Below are 15,014 nucleotides of genomic sequence, written 5' to 3'. Positions count from 1 at the left end.
CTGCAAGCGTTACTGAGGCTCTTTGATAATGCAACCAGTGGGTGGTTAGCTGAGAAATAGAAGACTTTTGGGCCTTTGCTTTCCTCATTAATGAAATGAAAATAAAAGTCTGTGATTTGTAGGATTCTTCCCCTACTAGGACTTATGGATGAATATTTTAAATATGTGTTTAAGAGGGTCAGGGATATTATTTTAATGAAAATGAGATGCCACTAGGTTATAATTCACAGTGCCAGAGAAATTAACAGAATGATCGAATTTGTAAACTGTAAGAGTAGGTGTATCTTAGACAAATTTACTGTTCTTTCATTGAACTTTTTGATATTTGAGTATATGGATAAGAAATTAAGGAGAAGGGTAGCTTCCAGAAGGTTCAGTGTCAAAAATATCAGAAGCTACACTGTCTCATCAATATGACTGGCTATACATGAACAAAACAAGGACAACAAAAATAGACATGCCAAAGGGGATAAGGAAAGACCAGGAAACTCAGCACTACACAGAGAAAACTATAGACTATTAAAGAATGCTGAGAATAGGAAAAATAGTCTTCCTCAGGGAAGAGCACATAAATTGGTTGTTTAATACCAAATGATCAGCCTGAAAACACACATACAAATAACATTACACAGACTGAGCAGGTTGTATTTAGGAATGTATATGTACGCACACACATATGTGTGCGTACCACCAATTAATGAAAACAGAGGACATCGATTTGAAAGAGAAAGGAAAGGTAAATAGGAGTGTATGGAGGGAGGAAAGCGAAAGGAGAAATGATGTACTAATATTATAGTCATAAAAATAAAAGAATAATTATCAATCTTATATAAAATTTTAAGAGTAATATATAACATAAAAACAGATGAAAATCGAATTTCTGGTTATTGTAAGTGTACCCTGAATTACTTTGACAAAACTAAAGATTAATAGATGAGAAATTTATACTCAAAACAACATACAAGAAAGTTCATCATGTCAATGCATTTAGTTAATAAGAGAGAACAACATATCTCTTCCCCAAGGATGGTCCTCAGGCACCGTTGCCTGACAGTACGAAATGGATGAATGTAGACTCTGATGTGAAAGCTGAGGCTGGGCAGGTCTCAGCTTTAAGTATGATGGGTTGCACTAGCATCCATGCACTTGAGAGATCTGCTGATGTGTGAAGGAGGTAAGGAGTTGTCAGCAAAAAGATCTCCCAATCACATTTAAGCAGGTGACTAATACTGTCGCCTTTGCAAAGGGTGCTTTTTAATTCCAAGCTTCAAAGAACAGTCTTCATTTGTTAAAAATGTCCAGTCTTTCAAGATTTAGTAGAGGAAAGTAATTTTAGAAAAGAAAGTTTAGGTGTTATGATAGACTGGTTCTGTGAACTGACAAATTCTCTGATGCTTTATTCTTCAGTAGACTCTTCTGGTTGTAATTCAGATTTCTAATTTATGTAGAATAAGACATAAAGAAAATCTTACATTATTGATATTGGTTAGGTTTTGTTTTCATTTACACCCCATAGGGCTGTGTGAAAATTAAAATACATATTGAATGCTAACAGTGTTTGGAAGATTTTAAAACACAAAATATGTATAATATATATGTATAATTATAATCATTACATACAGAAAATTTTAGAATATGACTCATATATGCATTTTTAAAATGTCATTTTCTTATAGAGCTTTACCACATGTTAATGATCTATAAACTCTAGTATGTAATATTCTGTATTTTTCTTGTGGAATTCCATGTTTACTGTTGGCTTTTAGATTTCATTACAGTCTTAAAATCATGAAAAGAAAATCTCATGTACTTTATTTTTTCCATGAAACCTTAGCTGGAAATCCAGTTTGTTTGGGAACAAGACTTACTCCCTTCTCCATTTTTAAGTCCCTAGTATGCTTATTTCAGATAGCGTGTTGAATGTTTTACTTATCTATTGTAGCAAAAAGAGGGACAGCAGCAGCAGCTGAAACCAGAGTTCCATGGGCTAGGGCTGTTGTTAATGAACATTCAGCACTACATAGCCAAAATGTAGAAGTTTTGAGTGGTACTTGAAGGTGGTCCACTTAAAGCTAAAGTTCACTTGGGTGTCTTGTTAGATGTGTCCTGTTACACAAAAATTTACACTTTGAATGACACTGAAACCCTGTCATGGCCCTTTGGAGGGTGAAAAATTCTCATTAACAGATTAAAACCCAGAACCAAAGAAGTGAAACTGAATAAAAAGAAAATATCAATATGCATCATGAATCATGTTATGTGTTATCGATGTCTAGATGTATATATACATGTATTTGCATGAGAGTACATGACAAGGAGGTGACTATATGCTCAGTGGATCATCAAATAGAAAGGTTTTGGGATTTCTTCTGTAGGTCATTGTAGAGTGGGTCTGGAAGCAATTGGGAGGAAGAATAACATAAGAGCTAAGAGCAGGGTTGATGTGAATACATGGGATTTCAGGTCTTGATTCCACCATTTGACTACACAACCCTCACCTAAGATTTTTCAGCTAGAACAAAAGTGAATATTTTAGGAAGGAGCTATTTCAGATCTACAAAAGCTGAAGGGGCACCTACAAAATCCTTAGTGCCACATTAGCATATAGCAGTTGTCCGTGCAAACATTAACCCCACAACTCATCTTTTCCCACGTTATTAGAAATTTTTTATCATGGCATGTCAACATTTGTCACTGTCACTATTACTCAAATGTAATTGATGCAAGGCAAGGCTGTTACAACTATGGACTCACTAATGATTGATGAGAACTTCACAAGGTGAAATTGAAGGATTTCCAGCTATGGCTGACAAAAACAGACCTCCTATTCAGATCGGCCCCTGGGAATCTGGTTCTGACCAACCTCACAGGTTATAGGCACAAACTAATATCTGAGAACCATGAATTTATGATCAATTGGTTAGTCTACCATGATATATGTACCCCAGTGCCAAATATTATAGACATCATGGGAAGCTGTGGGTAATGAGGGAGACATGGTCTTGAATAGGGGCTTTAGCCAATTGGTTTTAAAAATGAGTCCTTGCTGTCGATTCCACAGCATCAGTACAGCTCCTTTCTCTATTGGCTGATGACTGCCATTGTCTAACACAGAAGTTGAATCTTCCATGTCTATAAAGACCATGCATATAGCACAAAGAGCAGAAATCTAGGCAGCAATTATTTCCCTTGAAACTTGTTTCCCACTCACATTGGCTACTTGTTTCTTCTTCTAAGTTTTAACAGATTTGAGTAAGAAAAAAACCAAAACAAAAACACTTCTTTTGTCTTGCTGATCAGCTCTGCTACATGCAACCTAAAGGAATTCAGTCTCTGAGAACCACAGCCTAAATTTAATTGCTGATACAAATCAGAAATGTGGATTCTTTTAAGAGTTTTTGCTTACTAACTATGTGGTCAAATACCTAAAGTTTTATCAAAATATGTTAGTGGGACAGTATTTTGAGGGTTAAACCCAATAGTTGATAAACCCTATGTGGCCTCTACAAGTCTCTACAGGCCTCTACTGCTGCTACTTTTAGATCACTGATGTAACAAATTCAATGTTACAAATGCTGAAAATGAATGTTTCTTGTGCTCTCCCTCCTGCCTTGTAGAATGTCCTCCCAAGGAGATTTTCCCCCATAGTTATCCTGCTTATGAGTTTTTGATGAAGAAAAAAACTGGCCAAGAAAACTGGCCAAGATATTCTGAGAGGTAGGCTTATTTTGTAAAGACTCAATGCTTAATATTTTAATTAGAATTTCATAATTTTAAATTATGTTCTCTTACCTACTTTCAGAAAGAATGTTAGGCAATAAATGTGTGAACTTCAGAGACTGGTGACATTTTAAATAGATATAGACTATTAACACCAGAGACAGGAAAATGAGTTTTAGATGGCTGAAAAGACAAGTTGTCATTACTATAATTCTTGATGACCACATACAATATAAATGTCTCCATATTCTTTGCTGAATCAAAGTCATTCATTGTTCTAATGGCTATGTACAAAAGTCTGAAGCTCTTTCAGGCACAGTGGGAAACTGTCATAATCAATTAGGATCTATGCTTGTTCTTAGAGTAGGAATGGCAAATATTTGGTACCATTGCCTTCCCTTACAGCTCAAATTTCCATAATTAATCAATTATTCTTTTCTATGTAATCAGTATATATACTCAGTAGCCTTCTCAACACAGGATGCCCACAGGCTAGACCCAAGCAGTAATTTTAGTCAGGAGGTGATGCTTCTGTATCTCTATCCTGAAGTTTACTGCATAAAGCTTCCTGTCATGGGGGTAGGGGTGGGAGAAGTACACCATTATGACCATTTTCTAAGAGATGTAATATCAACAACATGTAGGACACCATTTATTTTTCCTAGAACTGGCTACTGAGCCTAGAACCTCACACAAACCAAGTAAGCAAATACTCTATCACTAGGCTACATCTCCAGTTCTTTTAAATTTCCTTATATTTTGAGAAAGGGTCTCATTAACTTGTCCAGGCTGTTTCTGAATGTCTCCTATCACCCAGCCTTGGCAATCCTTCTGCTTCAGCCTTCTATCACCTGGGATCATATATCTGCATCTCCAGACCCAGCTCTATGTTTATCTAACATCTGAAAGTGTTTCAAGGTTGAGTATACATTCACACATGATATATATTACACAGTAGCTCTTCAGAAAATATGGAGTTTAATGAAATGCCCAAAATAATCTGGCAGCTTCCTTTTAGTGAAGGACTTGGAGGACAATTTCCCTTTTGGTATAAAACTCCCAACTCTCACAGTCCAGTTCACTGACTTTATGTGTTGTGTATCTGAGATCTTGAGAAGTTAATTCACTTGTTTGAGCTCATATTTACTTGAGGGGGCTACTCCACACATGGATTTGGGGATGGGAGGTACATGCTGGTTGTAGCCCCTCTCTGTTGATTAAAGCACATCATGCAGCTCTAGAGGGCAGAAATTTGAAATAGGTTTCATTGGGTCATCATGAAGGAGCTGGCAGGGTAGCAATTCTTCCCACGTTTTTAAGGAGTGGTCACAATTTTGTCACAGATGCTGGTAGCTGTCAGCATTCCTTGACTTGTGGCTGCAACTCCCTCTCACTTACTCCTTCTACTGGAAAGCCTCTGATCTTGGAGTTCTTCATCAAATCTACAAAGATCATTCTCCAACATTTACAACTTCAAGAGATTAGGGCTGAATGTCTTTTGGGGCAGATGAAAGCCTGGAGGGTCACATTTAAGCTTACTGCAGTGGGTATTAGCATGGATTGTGGGTTTCCATGACCTAGCTTTGATTGTGATCTGCACTGGGTTAGGTTTCTATAGTTTTCATGAATAAAATGATGATAACTATAATAGTTACTGCATACTTGCTATGAAGATTAAATAAGACAATAATAATAATAATAATAATAATAATAATAATAATAATAACAACACTATTAGGACAGTTCAGCTTCATTAAAATTCCTTCTTGAATGCCATCTCTTAGATACCCATCTGTCCTGCCCCCTTAAGTCAGCATAGCTCTGGAGTGTTCAGAGTGATGGCCATGCCATTAACTCATTTAACTTTCACCAAGAAGTCAAACTTCAATCATTAGCTTTCCTTTCAAACTAAGCTTGTTTCAAGTAAATGGCTCTTGATTTATGTAAACCCTGTACTTCCAAGACATTCATATTGCAGTGATGGTCTGCTAGCCATCTTCAATACTTTTGACAGATGTCTGGCCCCACATTAAGCAAACATAATAGCTCTAGTGTGCTTCAGTTTTATTTTTAATTACTTCTCAACCAATTCCTTTTAAAAGCGCAATGGACAGAGGCACTGAATACACTTTTGATTAAAAAATATTTTACTCTATTTTCAAAGTGCTCCTTTATCAAATACAATAATACCACAGTCACATAAGACATTAATACTTGTGTTCTTAGAGGGAAAAAATGTACCTGCCCTCCAATGATGATAGAAGGGGCTAATTATGTTGTCACAGTAGAGTAGAATTTGCACTTAAATCACAAAATTTGGTTGTTAACAGGAAATAACTGCCGAGAACCAAGCTACAGAGCATATTTGGGGAGAGTTAGATTCATGGTCAGAGCTTTGGGCACTTATTAAAAGTGAAAAATGCCTAGCTTAATATCTTAGGGCTTGAAAAGTTCACTATGGCTTTCTCTCCCAAAAACAGATTACAGATCTGGCTGTTTTTAAAAAAAATCATAAAAATACTATATTAAGTAACTCTTATTGGTTACAATTTAAAATGTAGGAATATAATATAAAAAAGACAAGAGTTTTTTTTCTTTTCACTTGCCTTTCCTTCCTAAATAATTGTAAATGATGAGCAAAGAGCCACCCAGCAACCCAATCAACTGCTCACATTGGCTATCATGGACAGTAAAGTCAAGAATTGCTCATATGTCTGTAGCTGTATAAACTGAGGAAGACTTTAGGAAGATTGAAGACTTTGCTTAAGTTTCTGATCCAGTCACAGGTAAAAGGGACACTCAGACAACTCTCCTGATAATAACAAACACCTCCAGCTTGTTATTGATAAAATACGGATGACAATAGGCTTGCATGGTAGGATTCCTGTGTTATAGTAGTGGCTAGAATACAGTTAGGCATAGTGTAAGGATGTAATGATGGTTACCAACACTGTGTTTTAAGAAGAATGAGAGAAGGTAATAGATTTTTTACTCTTTTCTTTGTAACCTCATTCTGCTATTTAAGAGCTAAAGTTTTGGGCCCTTCTTCAGAACTGACCATGAAAACTTCTACAACATTGCAATTCATACCTGGGGATAGAGGTCAAGCCAGCATCTTTAAGCATATCAGCAGGAGGGCATGCTGACGATGTCTTTAATGTACTAAGGCTTGCTCTCCTTCATTTCACCGAGATCATTTAAACTGATGAATCTCAAGTGAACACAGTCCCTGAAGTAAAGATGTGCTATCCCAGCCATTCTTTCTTATTTCTTGACTCTAGGGCATTTATAGGACAAATACATTTGTATTCAGATAGTCTTGCCAGAGGGGTTTTTAGAAAAAAATACTTTAGAATTGTAAGTCCAAATGACATCCATTACAAAGAAGAGGAAGAGAGCAACAGCCATGTGAGGAACACTTTTATATTCATACTGCATCTTTGGTTTCCAAAAAAAAAAGATTAGATGTCATCTCAATATTTTTTCAGGTATGTCTTAAGGATAAATAATAAGAAACATGCCAACTTTATGGATGGGGAACCTGACATTCCAAAACGTTAAGGCTTTCTTTTCTGGTTACAAACAGAATGCAATGCTTGCCGATAATGCTTTGGCAATTAAGCATTTAAGCCATAAACTTCATTTTTCACATAGCATAAAATACACTTTAATGTCAAATTTCAGTCTTCTGGCATACACACCCTACCTATAACATAGGAATGGATGACTTTCCCCCAGAATTTAACTGTATGAGATAGCTCTCTATCAGTTACCTGTCTACCTCCTAAAATAAATGTGGGCTATAAATGCCCATGAATTTGTGAGGTCTCATGAAACTTGAGAGCTTTTTTCCATAGACAAAAGCACACATATTTGGGAAAATACATTCAGCCATGAGCTCTAGCTTTTAATCTTATCATATAAACTACAGTAAACTGTTTATTGCTACATAACTATTGAGTTCTAAATAAAACAAGAGTAAAATTGATAAAAAAAAAAAATCCCTCCCTTATATAACAATGCCTAAACTATGTAGTTAATCTCTTTAAAATCAAAATATGGGCTCTGCCATTTATAACAGGACACTGGGAGCTTAATGATTTGCCTAAAGGACTAGACCAAAACTCAGAAATGCACATTAGTGAATAAGCTATTTATTTTGGTATTGACAAATCTGCTATGTTCTGCCAAGACATTCAGTAGTAAGGTATTAAGTTCATGGTATGGCCCACGTTATTTAGAATGCCTAGCTAAAGAAATAGACTATTTGGGTAAACTGTTTAATGGATTTTTTATGCTAACTAGAATAAGCAAATAGGAAATTGGAGTGTAGCATAAAAGGCCCTGGGACATGATTTTCATGAACATACAAACCAATGAGAACTCCTGAGATTACATGTACCTTTAACTGGAGATATTTGAACACAGAACTGCTAATGCCTGCACTCCTTTGTGACAGTGTGGAGACCTACACTGTCCCAGGCATCTTTTATTCTAGATATTTTTGATTCATCATTGAACAATAAAACATCTTTGTCTACATGGATCTGACTTTCTAAGAGAGTCATGAGGATACAATATAAACTATGAGCATATAAAACATCAAGAAATGTGTAGTAGAAGTCCCTAAGTGCTATAAGATGCAGCAAGAAATCAAGGAGGGGAGGTGCTTATGGGAATTTGTGGGAAAGCACAGAGGCAATCCTTTCCTAGAGATGTTCTGGAGTTGGAGCTCCTCAGAAAGTAAACTGATTTTACTAAATGGACCAAAAAAAAAAAAAAAAAAGTACAGCATTGCGCCATCCATTTGCCCAATGTTTTCATTTTATTTTCATTTGTTATTTTCAGTTAACTTCATTTGTTTACCACAGCCACATGCATGGGAAGAGTTAGTTTTAGGCACTGGGGTTACAACACTAAAGCAGAAAAAGTCCTTGAACTTGGGGGAGGGGCTGCATTCTTCTAGGGGAGATAATCAACACAAAGGAAAATAGATGATAAAGGAGAAAAGTATTATCAAGAAAAATAAGTACTTAAATGAACGGCAAGGTTGAGGGTTTGACAGATCTACAAGAGGAGGCAATTTCAGTAGAAACACAACTGAAAAGAAACACGAGAGCTGGCCTTAAATGGGGGAAGAATGTGTGAGATGGGGAAGGAAGGTTTGCTTAGTAAATTGTCTGCCTGTAGAACGATGCTATTGCCATTTGAAAACAAGGAAATGGGTGTAGTTATATATACCATGCAATGAGGAGAAGTGTAGGAAGTCATGGTCCCTTCATACTTTTGTACTGAGATTAAAGGAACTTGCAGTAATACATCAAATGGAAAAGAAAATCTTGAGATATTCCTCCTGACCAAAACCAAAAGAAGCAACAACAAAATGCTGCCATCTCCTCCCTTATTTGTTCTCAGTGTCTTGGTTAAAGCATTAACTTGGTTCTTGGACTGACAAAGCTTTTCCATATTCCAGCTACAGTATTTGAGGTAGAACAATGTTCTTTACTTACAAAGTGTGGAAAATAATCTCACTCATTACAGAGTCCTTGCAAGGACTGAACAGCTCATACATACACAGTGCTTCAGGAACACTTCCATTAATATTATTATGGTTATTCTACAGATCATGTGTCCTGACTAGCCATGTGGGACTTCGGAGCATATGCCCTGAGGACAATCTTAATCATGAGGTTCTATAAGTATGCATAGAACAGACTCCTCAAAAAAGTTGTTTTCATTGCTATGTGTTTCTATGCATTATGTGGTTGAAATGTTCTTTTACATATAAGACTAAATGAAATACATTATTAATTTCCTTTGCTTATATGTTTACTTTTGAAAACAGACACTAGAAGAGTTTATGGGACAGATGGAGCTGCCATCACCTTTCTATTAGATACAGATATTGTAAAAGACAGTGTGCCAAATACTATGGACTCACAAATGTGAGCAATGTTGATGCTAAACTTCCAGGTGGCTCAAAATGCAATTCCAACCACGTGGAAAGGCCCAGAAGCTGTAGGAAGAGGGCAGAAAGGTTACCTTGGCTCTCCTTAATTCATTCTAAGAACTTTCTGACGCCTATCTGTTGTCAGCAGCCTCTGTGAGACTACTGTGACTTACAGGTTAGTATACGTGATTCAAGAGGAATTCCAATGAATTGTCCTGACATTTCTAGGAAGATGGATTCTCCATGTACACACATCCCACTGTCACAAGATTTGTAGGAGAGCAGTTACCATGTGGCTCACTCTTCTATCCTCAGGCATGGGGAAAATTATGGCCCCATGTTGTGTGAATCAGGGGACAACTTCAGCCTTCTTGATTGACAGCTAAAACAGACATCAAGGGGTGAAGGAAGGAGAGAGTCACTTTCTAAGTTTGCTTAGTATGTATAAGTTTTAAAAGAAATGTATAGAGCCATTGGAAAAGGTACCATGAGCACCTGCTTTCATTCACTGAGCACTGATTTGCATCCTGGAACTCTGCCACATGCTTGGAAAATTTATTTCCTTTAATCTCAAAGTAGTCCTATCATTTTCATGTCATGGTTCATGAAATTAAGGCTCAGAGAGATTAGGTAATCTGACCAATGTCTCACATGTCTTTGCTAGAATGAGAAATTGAACATAATACAGCTTGGTCTGGAGGCAAATGCTCTCAACTGTTACATTTATGGTTGTCTTTTCACATCGTTCCCTTCTTCCCAAATGACAATAATCAAAGAACAACCACCATCACTACCAATACTGTAGTATCTATAACAGCAAGACTATCGATCCCAAACCTTGTCTTGACAGCATTGCTCAACAGTTTGCTTGGATTCTCCTTTCCTCCTTTATACTTTGGGGTTCTCAAATTGGCTTTGAAATCAAAACACTTATGAAAGAATCATCTTTTCCTTAGGATGGTTGCTGGAGCATACCCTTGGGTGCTCTCTGAGGGCATTTCCCTCTGCAGGGGAGGTTACTGCCCACCCAGGAAAACTGACATCTCTTGTGTAAATGAAGGAGTTTGATGAGGGAAGGTATGTTCACAACTAATTTATTGCTAAGTATTGACTTTTAAATTTCTAATTTTTCCTTTATTCAGATTGTGTCACTAACTAATTTTCTATTTGATAGAGTTTAGATATGTGAACTATTGGTCATAAACATTAATAGTTCATTCATTCCTCTTCAGATATTTCTGAAAATGGAACTTTTTAATGAAAAAATGGTGGAGGAGTATAAATACAATCAGGGTAGAATTTACTGATTTAACCTTTGCTTTATGGTTATGTTCAACTGTGAGAAGTATAAATTGGAATTGCTATTTATGGGATGAACATCCACCCAGTATCACTATTCAAAGCACATTTGAATTTAAAGTTCATTTGGTGTGCAGAAGACTAAAAAATTCCACAAACATCGTGCTGCATGAGCAAGGTTGAGTTGGTAGGGAGCACCCTCAACAGAGGGAAGGTCAGGTCCTTTCTCTGAGCTTCATCATAATCTCTATCTCTGTCAATCAATAGTCATGAGTGGGATGGCATGCCTTGACCACAAACATGTGAGTTCAATTAATTATGAAATTATAGGCAAATCACTTGAGAATTTTCACCAAAGAAGAAGGTGACAGGGAAGAGTTTGACCTCTGATTGCTTGAAAATGCCGAACTCTTTAGAAGCAAGGATTTCAAGAGTGAAGTTTAGAAAAATGTAGCAACTATAGGCAGGTTTTACATACACATATCTAATTTTGATGCAGAAAATAAAACTAAGCATATTCACATATCTATATAAAATTGGAAACAATCTTTTCTAATAATCTATGTACCTATGAAGCTTATAATACACGAATCTGTTGTGAGGCACCCTGCAGCCTTCACAAAACAGCTATGGATTAATTGGGTATCGAGCCTAGGCTGCAACTTTAAATATTTACTGTGCTTGATTCTCATGAGAATGTAGAAGAGTGGGATGAAGGCTGACTTCCATTGGTTTGCTCGTTTTCCCTTGCTGTGTTACTGTGTAACCAGTACATGCTGGGATCTATCTCCCACACTTCTATTTTCATTATAATTCAAAGCTAATTTTGAACTGATTTAAATCTTATATGGAGGGTGTGGGGCTGTTCCATTGGGGTTTCTTCTAAGCGTGAGCCCACCCATAGGCAGTACTGGCAGTGAAACCCTCCCTTCTTTTTGGGAGCTACTCTGGGTGAAGAAGCTGTTTCAGCCTGGGCCATAAACTGGTGGGAGTAGGAAGTGGAGAGGGAATCCATATCCTTGACTAGTCAATGTGGAGGAACAGAAGCGCCTTGTTTCCTTTGTCTCAAGGGCCATCCCAGCTCCAGGCCTTCCTGTGGTGTTGCCAACAGTGTACTTTCTCCCTGTGCCCGATCCAATTGACTCAGTCCTCCACCTAACATCTCTAGTAACCTTTGTGTGTTGTTCCTAAGAGCAGTCGTTCATAGCTATCCTTTAAGGGTGTCTCATATCACAGCTACTTAATGGGAAATCCACGTAGGACATGAATAAATCCCTATGTAGATTCAGAGAGGGACATTCATCTTCAGGGTTTTCATAAGCTCCACAAAGAATTCTTCATCAGGAGTTTCATTCGGACACATCTATTAAACATATTCTAAGCCCCGAAAACACAAGGATATGTAAAACAGAATTCTTCACTACAAAGATCCCACTGTTATGAAACACAACACACAGCAAGGGGAAACGAGCAAACCAAACCCGACAACTGAGCTGGGAACGGGGAGAGGGAAGAATAAAAATCTGCCAAAGTTTCAGGTTTTCTGAACACATTTTTTGACCCTTCCTTCCACACTCACGTCCCAACACTCAACAGAAGCCTTTTATTTCTAGGTTTGAATTTGTGTCGAATCCTGGTCTCAGCACCTTCACTGCTCCCTTCTGTGTGTGCCCCATGCAGGCCCCGAGTAGAAGCCTCCTAACTTTTATCTTTGTCCTTCAGCATTTCTTCTCACCAGTGTGCAGTCATTGATTCTGTGACTGGATGGGAGATGGGCTTCTGCTGAGATTCCAAATCATACTAAAACCCCAATGTCCAGCACCTGCCAGGTCCTAACTCTTCACCCTCCCATTTTTTCCTGACTCCCAGCCTCCCCTTCCTCTTGTCAAACATGAATCCCATGTGTTTGTACTTGTCTGCTGCAGTTTTCTATACATAACTCCTTTTCTCCTGGTCCCAGCGTGGGCAGGGAGTCAGAGCTTGGCTTCACAGCACACCTGACCTTTTCTCCCAAGCATAGCATCTCCTCTGGCTCTGCTTGGTTTATTTCACAGCACACATCATCTACCCCTACCTAATCATTATTTATTTTATCTAGAGTTTACTTTGTCTCATCAGGTCACTCCCAAAGTATAAAACTGTCCAAGGACAAGGAAAAAATGTTGATCTGATAGATGTTTGCTGAAGAAATTAGCCTTTGAAAATCATGAAGGTAAATACAGGCTGAAACAAGTAGGCACGAATTACAGTTGAAGGGCAAGGAAACTGAAATAGTTCAAATCCAAATAACATTTAGCAATCCTTAGTGATCAGAGTTAGAGGTGTTGGAAATGGAGATAGATCCCAGCATGTACTGGTTACACAGTAAGCTGTGTCTCCCTCCCTAGTTCATAGGCTTAATCACAACTTTCAGTAGCTTGGAATGTGATGGCATTTGGAAAATGAGGCCTTTCAAGAGGTGATTAATTTAAAACAATGCTGCATGGGTCCTATTCCAACCCAACTTGTTTCTTATAAGAAAGAGAAATGTAGACTCACAAGGAGACACCAGGGAAGGATCCCAGGAGCCATTTGAGGACTCAGTAAGAAGACAGCTGTCTGCAAGGTCCAGAGAGGCCTCAAGGAGAATCCAAGCCCACTGACACCTCAGTCTTGGACCTCAAGCTTTCAAAACTATAACAAAGGAAATTTCTGATTTTCAAGCAGCCTAGTCTCTGTTGTTTTGATTTTGAATTTTGCATTTATCCGGCAATTCTTTGCTATTGTGAAGTGGGGTGGAAGTGAGATGAGGCCTGTGTTTTAGGAAGCTTGGACTGATTGAATAGAAGACTGAGTGGGGACACGAGCTCACCGGGAAGCGTCACAGATCTAGATCAAGAGGAAAGGAAGCCAGAGATGCGTGTGTTGACATCAGTCAGTACTGAAGGATGTTGTGACATATTAATGTAATATTGACATCTGCCACAAAATATGACTTAATAAAATGCAGTGGTACAAGTTCAGCAAATAAACCATGAATTTCAGTGGTCACAACATCTGTTAGAAAGACTGTCAACATGGCATGTAATATAGGCTCTGTTAGCCTTCACAAAGGGGCTCTGTGGAGGTAAGGGCTCATCCATCCAGATTTGCACATCAAGGAATCAAAGAAGCTTTACAATGAAATCTCTGTAACTATGTAAAACAAAAATGTTCCTTACATTTCATTGATTATCCTTACTTGAGAGGCACTTTTGCCCTCTTTCTGAACTGTAATGTTTTAGAAATGAACATTTTCGGAGTGTGTTCCAATGCACTAGCATAGCTTTAGTGTAAGCAAGGAACCTTGGCCTGGGGACCTCTAGTTCCCATAGAAACACTGTTTAACAACTAAAAACAAAACAAAACAAAAACCAGAACAAAAGACAACACTAGGTTCTACCATAGTCTGACTGCCATTAGCTCTAAAAACAAGTCAAAATCTAATGGGAGTTCCTCAGTACTTTGAAAGAAAGGATTAACGTGATTTCAGAGGAACTATGATTCAAATACAGAACTCTGGGGGCAGTTTTGGAATGGGAACTCTGATTAGAGTTCCTTGGTGTAAGATCAACCTCTGCCTATGCTTTCAAATCTTCCCATCTGTTTGGACCCAAGAATGTCCGAATTCACTAACTCACAGGCAATGCGCACATATGCCTTCCGACTCTTCGTGGTGCCTGCTGAACTCCAGGCCACACACTGGCACCAGTAATCTTCAGGCCCAAACAGTTCCTCCACTTGCTGGCGTGAAATCTCAATGCTCACTTCTCTCACAATGAGACCTGACAAGAGAAACAAAGGTTCACGTCAAGAGAAGACCTGCACATAAAGCATATAGCAAGCACATTCCCCCCAGGGATCCCACATGAAGTCATCAAACACCATCCAGATTTTGCCTCCCACCTATCATTTTCTGAAGACTCCATTACTGACCTCCATGTATTTATTCTTTTATTCTTTCTTTTTTTTTGCTGTTTCAAGTCTTCAATATTCATCTGAAGATGAAAGTGGAGTGAATCTATAA

At 37.9% G+C, this 15,014-nt stretch overlaps 1 protein-coding gene across 2 annotated transcripts in view; it reads right to left on the bottom strand.

Annotated features, from left to right (window-relative positions):
* Window positions 1-15,014, bottom strand: part of Unc5c (unc-5 netrin receptor C) — a 369,278-nt gene that overhangs the window by 109,742 nt on the left and 244,522 nt on the right. For both annotated transcript variants that reach the window (XM_037207138.1, XM_037207139.1), the window contains exon 3: window positions 14,629-14,772. In XM_037207138.1, coding sequence (XP_037063033.1) covers window positions 14,629-14,772 — 144 coding nt within the window. The remainder of the gene's footprint in view (window positions 1-14,628; window positions 14,773-15,014) is intronic.

The sequence above is a fragment of the Peromyscus leucopus genome, chromosome 6, assembly GCF_004664715.2.
Source record: "Peromyscus leucopus breed LL Stock chromosome 6, UCI_PerLeu_2.1, whole genome shotgun sequence".
In the NCBI taxonomy this organism is placed as follows: Eukaryota; Metazoa; Chordata; class Mammalia; order Rodentia; family Cricetidae; genus Peromyscus; species Peromyscus leucopus.
Note: the sequence above shows the minus strand (reverse complement) of the source record. Positions and strands in the feature narration are given on the sequence as shown.